At 39.9% G+C, this 11,577-nt stretch overlaps 1 protein-coding gene across 2 annotated transcripts in view; it reads right to left on the bottom strand.

Annotated features, from left to right (window-relative positions):
* The window catches only part of ZSWIM6 (zinc finger SWIM-type containing 6), a 197,906-nt gene that overhangs the window by 1,531 nt on the left and 184,798 nt on the right, over window positions 1–11,577 (bottom strand). For both annotated transcript variants that reach the window (XM_045494251.1, XM_045494259.1), the window contains exons 10-14: window positions 8,945–9,080; window positions 5,633–5,790; window positions 4,834–4,997; window positions 3,029–3,110; window positions 1–1,217 (exon numbers count right to left, since the gene is read on the bottom strand). The exon at window positions 1–1,217 is cut by the window's left edge and continues 1,531 nt beyond it. In XM_045494251.1, the coding sequence (XP_045350207.1) occupies window positions 355–1,217; window positions 3,029–3,110; window positions 4,834–4,997; window positions 5,633–5,790; window positions 8,945–9,080 (1,403 nt within the window). In that variant the 3' untranslated portion in view covers window positions 1–354. The remainder of the gene's footprint in view (window positions 1,218–3,028; window positions 3,111–4,833; window positions 4,998–5,632; window positions 5,791–8,944; window positions 9,081–11,577) is intronic.

The following is an 11,577-nucleotide window of genomic DNA, read 5'->3' as shown; positions in this document are numbered from 1 at the left end:
GCTGTGAACGTATACAGAAAACAGGAGAGCTATGTGGACTTTCGCCACTTGACAACATATACTCAGTGTAAACCAAACCTTTTTAACCTCTCTCTCATACAAAACCAAAAGAAAAAAATTAAAAATTATAATAAAATAAAAGGAAAGGAAAAAAAAGTAAGAAAAAGGGAAAAAAATTAAAAAACACACAAACTTTCACAACATGACAATTTAGTCTGCAAACGCAATATAACTATACACATATAATACCGGTGTGGCTCTGTTCTTTAAGTTAAAAAGGGTACAAAGGCAGGCTCAAGTAAAAACAAACCATCCCTCCCTTCCCACCCCCCACCCCCATTCATACAAGTTCTATCAACCAAACCTCTCCCGAACCAACATCATCAGTTTCTTTTTGCCTTTGTAGATTTGTTTCAGGTTGTCGATAAACTGTGTAAACTGAATGTGTCCATCGTGCGCCATTAAGAAGGTCTCTCGGGCCTTGCTGAGGAACTCTATAAACTCACTATAGTGCCGAGGACTGATGTGCGTGAGTCTTGAGTGCGTCGTGTTGATGTAGGCCCCAATTGTGGCATCCAAGAGCTGCCTCAAGGGGGCTTTGTCCAGTGACATGAGCTTACCAGAGTTCCTCCTTCCATGAAGTCCCACCATGCCAGGAGTGGTCAGAGTGCATCTGCGCAAAATGTCTGACAGTACCGTTGCACACTTGACACTCTTGACCACCAGAGGTATTATAGCTGCAAGCTCATTTTTACCAAGGGAGTGGCTGAGCGCACAGGCCCACAAAACGTCATTAATGGCAGGGTGTGTATCCTGATTGTAGCTCAGGTTGAGATGGGTCATGGCCAGGGTGGCCAGCTTGTAGGCCCTCATGGGGTACCCGCGGTGTTCCATGTACCGTGCTATCGTAAAGAGCTGGGTGTAGCTCATGCCGGTCGTAGCAGCGTCTAGAACAATTTGGTACGCCGTCTCAAAAGCTATGTGATCCTTTTCGCACAGGGTCAGCGCGGAGAGGGCACAGTTCTGAGGGTCCTTCATGGCACACTGCAATGCAAGTGTCCGGGCACTGCTGGCCAGCTTTTCCTGCTGGTGGCAGTCCAGATGGAGGCGAACGATGGTGCTGTTGGACATCACGGTGGTTGCAACTATACTTGTGGCCTCAGTGGGAGTAAAGAGCGTAAACCAGCTCTGCATGATGCTGTCCAGGGCATAGACACCTTCAAGGAACACAGAGAAGCCCTATTACTGACGAGGAGGCTGCACAGAGGTCTTGCCTTATTTCCACCTAACAATCAACGTTTACATGGTTAACCATCACAGGACGTGAGCTAGGCCACGAAATCCTGGAAGGTAATGTGCCTGGGCGCAACCTTTTAGAATAAGGTTATGACAGATTATTATTCAGTGAAATACCTAAAAGAAACATGAATTTCCCATAATAAACTTCCTCGGTAGCTGGTATGTGCACTGCACTGCTTGCCATTTCAGAAAATGGCTTATTGCTAATGAGTTCTAGTTCACTGGGGCCTCCTGTCAGTCATCCACCACAGAATCTGAGTCAGAAAAAAATGACCACTCTCACCAAAAGAGAAAGTTTTTATGGAGGATGTGTGTTTGTATATAGTTTAAAGTACACACAATACAAAATGATTAAGACACACAAAGAAGCAGAAAAATATGATCCGTCATCAAGAGAAAAAAGTCAACAGAAGCAGACCTACAGGTGACTCAGATGTTGGAATGTCTGACAAGATCTTTATAACATAACCATTTTAAGGGCAGAGACCCAATGTGGCTGAGCCATAAGAAAATCTTAACTGCGAGTGATCTGAAGACAAGGTACTAAAACTCAAAAGAGAATTAGGTATATGCCTTGGTGCAGGAGGACGGAAGTTGTATTAGCAGTTCTCCAACCGGTATTACTTTTGTAATGCTACACTAAAGCATCACCTCAACAATCTAATGATACAATTTTTATACTGAGACCAATTTCCTTTTTTCCAAAGTAACAAACCATTAAGATTAATAAAAGAAAAAACCAAGAAGAATGATTTTACAATATCCAAAAACTCAGGTGGCAGTGTCCTCTCAGCAAGAGGGGTATATACCCTTTTCTGATGCAAACAGGAAAACAATTTAACCAACACTCATTTAAAGCAGCCACCATTTTGTTTGTTGACATTCCTACTGGAAATCTAATTTTCTTTAGTACTGATTTACCGCAACAGAGGGGAAACAGTTAGTTGATGGTCTCACAAATTGCAGATTATGGGCAACCAGGAGGATCTTCTTATAGGTTTCACATACCCGAAAGCTCACCTAACCCACACTGTCATTTATCTGTTGGATATGATGACATATGCCCTCAGATGATAAAGAAAAATCTCAGCACACCTAGATAACTTTATATTATTTTAATTAAAATGGATCTAACCACTAACCCACAGTCTCAAGTTAGTTTCAAATGTGGTTTCCAACCTACCAAGGATTCACTCTGCAACTCTTTAATATAAAACTATAAACCTGATAATGATCCCACAGTTCATGAATTACAGCCCCACATCGGGCTGTGCTGGCAGCATGGAACCTGCTTGGGATTCTCTCTCTCTCTCTCTCTCTCTCTCTCTCTCTCTCTCTCTCTGCCCTTCCCCGCTCACTCTTTAGTTCGCTCAAAATAAATACAAATTAAAACTTAAAGAAACAACCATAGGCCTGATTATCACAAAAAGTTACTAAAAGCTCCTTAAGAATGACAGAAATGAACAAAAAGTATTTACTCAGTGACTTATTCAATTTTAAACAGGAGTATGAAGCCTCACAAATGTGATAGTTGAGAAGAGGAACAGTACAACTAAAGGCTGGAGGCAGGGGTTGGAGGAAAGGAAGACCCTGTGGGTTGCTAGAAGGAACAAGGAGCCTTCGAGAAATCCAGGTAAAAGAGGGAAAACATTCTTGTATTTATAAATGATGAGTTAAATCCAACCAGGAGGCACTGGGGAAAGTTTCTCCTTCTCCAGAGTTTACCTACCCACTTCAGTAGCACACGTCACCAGCCACCTCACCATCTCCCGCCGTCGCCAATTTAAGGTGGACAGTGTCATTCGCATAACCTATAAACACAGGATAACAAAATATTTCAGAAGATGACCCTAAGTCAATGGAAAAAGGAAATAATTCATCCCAAGGTATAAACTACTAGGAGTATTCCCTATGACCAGGAGGATGGAGAGCCATATTTAGAGCAAAGTTCTGCACATCAATTTAGATTCGACCATGGCTTCCCTAGCTGGCCTTGACCTTGCCTAGGAAGCAGGGGGCCCACATTCTACTCCAAATCGGCCGACTGACCAGATGCGGCATCCTGGGCCAGTTGCTCCATTATCACTTTTCTCATCTGCAAAACCAGAGCGCTGGACTGCAGGATTAAGCACAGTCCATGCCCTCACCTCCTCCAGAGCTTTAACATATTCTCTGATTCTAGATTTCTGAGGCTCTTCGTGAACTAATTCTGACTAGGACCTCTCAGTGGACAAACAGGTATTTTAAAATAATCATTTTAGTTACTCCTTCAAAATCTGGTTGTTCTTTTTTCTGGTGATCAAGAAGATATGCCTAGGTCTACGGAAAGAAATCATTTTTTGGCATCATTAGTCATCTGATTTTGTTTTTTACTTTCTAATTAGATCCTAAAATAAGTTGATCCACCTCTTCCTACTTCCCCCACCCTTTAAGATTTAGAACATCTGGGGAATGACATGCCTAAAGCCTTAGAAAGGCATTGTGGGATTTCTTCTTGGGTCCTAGAAAGAATAAGGCAGGGGTTAAGTTCTAAGTGATCTGCCAGATTTATCCAAAAAAACCTGCCAGAATTCCAAATAACCAGAAAGCTTGTGTTAATGGTACTTTCTGCATCATTCCTTAAAGAGGCAAATGGTAACAAAAATAAGCCACAGAGCACAAATTTATTTTTAAAAAGAAACTTCTAAATGTCATTGTATAGCAGCAATCCTCTCTACCCTCTACTTGGACACTACTATATAGGGTGAGTACATTTTCCTGTAATCTAAGTCTTTAAACTTTATTAACCATCATGAGGAGACTCCGTAACTAAAAATCTACATTAATCATCTGATCAGGACATTCTATTCCCCATACTTAAGGTAATTATGTAATAATTTCTTTCAATGCTTTTAATGGTATATATGGTATATATTTTAATGGAGAGATTTCCTGAGACAGATCAAAGTTTAAACTTTTCAGTTCCTGGTTTATATAGGATTTTTTTTTAGAAACTATAAGGAAGCAAACATCCATTTGTATAACTAAGAAAGCCTGCCGGAATACTGGAACTGGACCCTGGCCCAATCATTCCTCCTTTACCTAATTTTCTCAAGGTTATAAAAAGGAGCTAGAACTGCCCATCTATAATGAAAATGCAAACATCAATACAAATTCATACTTCCTCTAAAAATTTAACCCCACAACTGATTCTTTATTATACACGATAGTTCTATTTAAGTCTCTTACTAGCAACAATCTCCTCTATTCATTAAAGGACACACAGCGGTGTTAAGGCCATAATTCAGAAAATGACCTTTGTTATTGAAGGACACATACAGGGTTTCTAAAAGTACAGTCCCTGCACCTCAGGCAGCAGTCTGGTTCAGCTGGCAATGAGCATAGCTCTGAAATACAGTACTCTTCTAAAGTCTAACCATTTTGTGCATTGAAGAGTCATCTGCCTGAACTAAAATATCCCAACAGAAACAACCCTAAGATGATGCCTTTATTTAGCAGTTCGTGGTGCCCCAGGAAAGACCACCAGTCATGTACCTGCAGGCCCAGCTCCAGAGACACTTTCAAAAGAGTGATGTCTGGCAAACTGTCCATGAGAGTTGCTATTTTAAATGCATCTTGGGCAAGCTTGAAGATGTGGGATGAGGAGTGAATGTTTTTCTGGATGGATTCTAATACTGTTTCCAGCCTCCGAACGTCGCCTGCAACGAACATGGGAAAACCAAACCAAAGCAAAACAAAACAAACAAATCATACAACCACATACATATACACACACACAAGAGGGAGGGAAAAAAGGAAACAAAACAAAACATAAAGCACAAGTTAATTTACCTGAAATGTTCACATATGGCACAGATGTCACTACAACTAAGTGTTCCAGAGTTACATGCCTATGAATCTCCGCTTCACAAAGATACACGGAGACACATCCTCAGTAACAAAGGCACAAAATTAACCAGAATGAACATGAGATAGTAAAAAACCCTCCTTAGTTCCTACTTACATATTTTTGGTGAATATTTCAGGGAGAAAAAAAAATATGTCACCTAACATTTTAATCTGCTTCTGAACCTGAACCACATTTACATGGCATGACACTAAACCTACATTTACATGGCATGACACTAAACCTAAACTCTGTCAGCACCGAGTTTAATGATGCAATTAAAAGAGGAAAACGTCAGGTTCAAGTGAGTAGCACTTGTTTTACCTTATAAGCTAATGTCCTTACAACCAGACATTAGCACCACTACTGAGAACTGGATGGAAAACATGACCGTTTAAATAAAAAAGGCAAACTATTTAATCATGAAGTCTCAGGACAATCCAATACCTTTGGCTGCAGTTAGCATGGTGGATGCCAGCTCACACTGCTGGGATTCTATGTGGCTTAGAGTGAACCAACGAGGATATCGGTTGGGAACAACTGACGCAATATGGTGTGGGCGGGTGAGGTCTCCAGTTGGAGCAGTAGATTCCAATACTAGTAACCTGTAATGAGAAGACAAGGCAGTTGGCTCCCAGTTATTCCTGGTCCATCACCTTGGCCACAGGGTCTGGTCAGAAAGCAGATGAATGGGTAGATGCTGGGAGAAACTGCTCAGGTCCTTGGTGCAAGAAGAGCTGGTACAGCTACACTCTGCTATCTGGATGCCAAAGTCACCTTGTTAATTGCTCATTACCCAAACTTAAGAGATTTCTTTTCCTTAGCATCATTCAAAAAATTGCAATTATTCAAGGAAATTAAGATATATAGCAATGAAGAGATCTGAAACACAAGGCTCGATGTTTACCTACTTTAAAATTTTTGAATCTTATCACTCATTAAAAAAATAAAAATCAACAGAAACTGACAGTCAGGTGAACATTTACGACTGAGCTTGCAACGGTCAGGGATCAGTGGACAGCTGAAATGGATAAGCTAACTCATTAAAACACAACATAAGAGGGGAAGTTAGACAAAAAATAAACTCATGCTTCCTGCAGAATTAGTTCCTTATTACTTCAGGAATTTGTAGTTAGAATATGTTCTATCAATCCTATCAGAGATGATGAATGCAAATGATCCAAGTATTTGTCCTTTGACAGTCTTGCATAAATTCAGTGAGATCTCTAATTTCAATCAATCTATGTTTGACTGAGAATATGTTGACAAATAAAGAACAATTATTGGAAAACAAAGCACGTCCTTAGCAATCTCTTCCAGATAGAAGTACCAAAGAGATAAGGAGAGTAGCTACAACTGCAATTATTCCTTTACAATCATCAAAACGCTGACCTTAATTCAGGTATACCAGTGTTAGGGACTATGGAATAAGAGCTGAAGACCAAAGGGTGTGAGGCTGGCCTTGGGGCCTCACCCAAGAGCAGTTACTGCTCTGCTAAGCCAAATGCCTCACTTTCATTTCCTTTTATCTAGGGACAAAGAGATGTGAGCATTAAAGAGTGGCAAGGTAAGCTATTAAGTAAGAAGAATTTTGGTGGAGTTGCTATTTAACTTTTCAAAAAACCTAGAATGCCCCTGTGTTCACAGGCAGATCTTTCCAGAGTTGCTGTAGAGGAAACTGGTCAATATGCTAAAAGGATGAGAAAATGAGTGCTAAAAACACCCTTTTCCCGCTCTCCCACCCTTCTCTCACTTCCACAAGGACGAAGAAGCAAGTAAGCTACAGGTCTCTTTTCTTTCCTGTTGCCCTGGCTGCCTTGAGAGGCTCTAGTAGGTCACACTACCTCCCCTCCACAGCAGTCTTTTAGCAGGACTAGTGGCAAGTAGAAGAAAAGGTTGGAAAACAATCCCCCAGGGCCCTACTAATATCCCCCATAAACAAACTGCCTTGGCAGCAACCAAGGACAAACATCAGTGAGTTTCTGAGTGTTACAAAGCAAGCCTTTCTACCTGACAGATACCTTCCCATAAGCTAGAATCACAGAGAAACCTTTTATTTTACCCCTCAACTTTACAGTGGTCCTAGCAATCATATAACATTAGCATTCTTCCCTTTCAAACAAGAGCAAAATTCTTAAGATTTATGGAAGCATAGAGCTAAGCATCTGTCTTCGTCTGACAACTTCTATTTCAGCTTTCAAAAATGGGAATAAAAACTTACAAAACTGTGCCCTAAAATAGACCAAGGGGTATAAAGTAATTTGGTGGGGGGATTTCTGCTTATGTTAGTTATTAATTGATCTGGGGACATTTTAAAAATTAGATAAGAGAGAACTCAACAAGGTTTCTCTGACAGGTTAAACAGATTTCATGGCGCCAAGGAAAGAATACCAAGTTAAAAGACGTCAGACTCAATACACATGGGCACACAGGTAGGTACACACACACACACACACACACACACACACGCACACTCACTGCATAAAAAAAGAGGCCTCCTGAAAGATGTAAGCTGCCCTCACACAGGCAAGAATTTCTTTCAAATCCACTACAATGTTTCCGGACACAGAAACTTTGATGAAAAGATTCTACGGGACCAAACTACTCCCCAGCGCCTCAAACTCTTAGGCGTGTGTGTACATGGTCTGTCTTTCTTTGGTGACTATAACTAAGTCTAATCTGCACTTTAAGACAGGAATGTTTTAATTATTTAAAAAAGGAAAAATCTCATATTTTAAGAAAAGGAGATATGCCTTTCAGGTCCTTAACGTTTAATAGGCAACAGTTAAGATTAAAAAATATAATCTTGAATTCATTAAAAAATATTCACCTAGACAAATTCATGGTAAAAAATATTTGATGAACAGACTTTAAAAAGTAAAAGTGAAGGGGCACCTGAGCGACTCAGCCAGTCGAGCATCCGACTCTTGATTTTGGCTCGGTTCATGATTCCAGGGTTGTGGAATCCAGCCCTGTGCTGGGCTCCGTGCTGAGTGTGGAGTCTGCTTGGGATTCTCTCTCTCTCCCTTTGCCCCTCCACCCCCGTTACCCCTCTTGTGCACTCTCTCTAAAAAATTTTTTAAAAATAAATAAAAAGGAAAGTGAAAATAGGAAGGTCAGTGGCAGAGAACAACATAATCTAATTATCATTCATGAAAGGGAGGGCTGGGGAGGAGACGGAAGTAGTCAGACTGAGGAGAGCAGGTCCTGGAAAATGCCTAATAGTGCTGCCTTCAACCCTAGTCACCAGGCCTCATCCTCCCTTAAGCTCCAGGTGAGCACAAAGGGGTTTCAGCGATACTACGGCCTTCCTGCACTACTGATGCAGCAGGTGTGAAGGGCTCCCTCAGTTATTACATTCAGTCAAGTAAACTTATTATTTACCACTGTTTCAAAATCTAATATTTTCAAAACAATTAACTAATTAGGAAGGTTTCAACTGTTGCTCCCTTGTGATTAAACTTGGCCTAAAATTGTTCTTTAATTCCCAAATTCTAGCTTCAAGAAAAGTAAGAAAAAGCCACCATGAGCACAAGTATGATAGCAGTCTAGGAGACAATTCTTCCTTTACTGTAAAATAAAAAGCCAAACAAACCAACAAACAAACCACCACTACAACAATCCACGAAGCATAAATAGTTTCTTTAGCTTTGCTGCTGCCTACAAGAGATATGAATGAATGAGAAGTCAGTTAACAGCCATTTTTTTCCCAGTGGGGAATTTGGATTGCCTCTGCCCGACTGGGCTGTGAATACGTACCGCATTGCTCTCAGTGCAATTTTGTATGCCAATTCAGCATCATGAGGTAGGAGAGAGGTGAAGAGATACTTGGCAAATGTGTGCATTGGAACGCTCTCCCGATGGATTATTTCGCCTAAACCACTATATGGTCCGGCTGTGGGAAGAGAGCATACACATTTTACATTCCTAAAAAAGGAACTAAGACTTCTTGTAAAGTATATTTTTAAAAATTTTTATGTAACGTTATGACATATACAAGCTATTCTAGTTAAGAATGTAACCAAAGTGACATAGTAGAAAGAAATACAATTCTTAGTCAAAAATGATTCCACAGGGTGTAGTATCCAGTATCCAATCACTTCAGGAACAGTCCCCAACTAACTGTACCATAGCGAAAATGAGAATCACAGAACTAAGGGGCAGAGCTTTTTCATGTTATAACTGCTTCAGAGAAAGAAACCCTCTGAGGCATAAAATCTCACTGAATTCAAGAGACATCCTTTCTCACTGTGTGACATCTGAGCATCCAGATTTGCAAACGCACAGACGACTGTGCAGCTTAACTGTGGAACCTGCCCCCGGACCCCATCAGTCTTGTGGGCACGGACAAGTCAGGTTTCCAGAAAAGAGTGCTTCGCCTCAAGGGAGGACTCTTAAACCACAAATCCCAATGCAAAGACTTTAAACACAGTTGCTTCTAATAAGCAGAAATAGGTATTAATTCTCGGAAAGTGATTAATAATAAAAGAATAGTTAGTAATCCATTTGATACTCACCACAGGCAAAAGAAAAAAAAAAATTAAAGTAACTGGAAATCTACTACTTTGAGGGCTCCAAAAGACCAATTTCAAAAGTAAAATTACATTTAAGCTGTCAAAACTCATTTCTTAGTAGGTTATGACAGGCATGGTGACAGAACTAACTTCCCTTGTGAGCTCTCTGAACGCTGCCCTAAGAAAGGCAATACCAAATTTTAAAATAAATTTTGAAAGGAAACCACAGTGGTTAGTTCAACTACTTTCCACTTAGGTACTTTGAGGTTTAGTTACTGTAAAGTGTTTAATAAATTAGTTTCCATGTCACCTTTGGGTAACATTTGTTTAATGATTTCTAGAATTATGAACCATGACACTACTGCTCAAAGGACATAATACATTTGTTTTCCGTGAGAAAAATCAGTCTGGCGAAGAGTTTAGAATGCAAGAAATGTCAGTTCAGAAGAAATGGTGTGAAGAGTTGGAATTGGGCACTGAGTAGGAGCATGATACATTACAGATAATTTTAATAGAGATTTTTTTAACATTTCTGTATTTTTTGGTTAGTATTTTTAAACTGTTCATTATTTAAGGACTTTGAAAGTCGTATTCTCATAAAAATTTGTTTTTTCACCTAGGCAAACTAAAATCCACCCTAGAGCTCTAATTTTACCAAATCCATGACCTTTCTTTTACATTTAAGACATTTAAAAATATTCTGCAAAAGTTGATATAGCATTATAGTTCTGCCTTTAGTTTAAATAATGAGACCAAACTATTTAAATTATTATTATGGACTGAAAGTTTATATTCCCCACCCCAATTCATATGCAGAAGCCCCAACTCCCAAGGTGAACTATACTTGGACATAAGGCCTTTACAGAGGTAATGAAGGTTAAATGGGTTCATAGGGTATGGCCCTGATCCAATAGGATTAGTGTCCTTATAAGAACAGATATCAAAAAGTTCTCTTTCTCTTTCTACCCTTCTGCTTGTGAGAGCACAAGAAGACAGACATATACAAGACAGGAAGAGAGGGCTCACCAGAAATTTAATTATCGAGCACTTTGGCCCTGGACTTCCCAGCCTCCAGAATTGTGTGAAATTTCTATTGCTTAAGCCACCCACTCTGCAGTATTTTGCTATGGCAGCCTGGGAAGACTAAGACACTAACTCTACTTAAGGCCTAGTTATAGCAAACTTGTAGACTATCTATTTTCTTCATTTCTCCTCCATTTCCTTTCAATGTTTCCCTTAAATCATCAAGTTACCTTTTTGTGCTATGCAAAACAGGCCAGGATGCATAATCAACACTTCTTGTTATGATACCTCCCAACAAGAAAAACATTCAGTCGATTATTCAGAATTATTTGTAGATGAATAATCAGTGTAATCCCTGAACTCCCAGAAGTGCTTTACCATTACGTCAATTGGCCCAATGTGCCAATATTGCATTGTGGTCAAAAGCGATCAACACGCAGCAACAATACAGGGTTACTACTGTTTCTTTTTCAGAAAAAGTTAGCATCTTTTATTTCAGAATAGTTAGTGTCTACTAACCTACTATGCTCCTGAAATTTACAAAGTAACTGTAAGAAGAACTGATGCCCCAGTGCAGTCAACTCAGTCATGGAGTGCTTATTTTCAGGAGTTTACAGAAATGGTCCATTGGCTTCCCCTTAGACTGCTTCCCATCCTGCACTACCCATTCTTTACAGTCCTAGCAGGATCAGGAAAGTAAAGGAAGCTGTGATGAATCAACAGCATTCCTTAGCAGGCACAGTTCTTAAAAAAAAATGTTTAACAGGGAGGGATGCGCTAATCAAAAGCTAAGAAAAAGTGTTAAAATATTCATGAGTAATGAACATGGAGACATTTAAAAAGGCAAATGATAAA

Source organism: Leopardus geoffroyi, chromosome A1 (genome assembly GCF_018350155.1).
Source record: "Leopardus geoffroyi isolate Oge1 chromosome A1, O.geoffroyi_Oge1_pat1.0, whole genome shotgun sequence".
NCBI lineage: Eukaryota > Metazoa > Chordata > Mammalia > Carnivora > Felidae > Leopardus > Leopardus geoffroyi.
The sequence above is the reverse complement of the archived record's forward strand: the minus strand, read 5'-3'. Positions and strand labels throughout refer to the sequence as shown.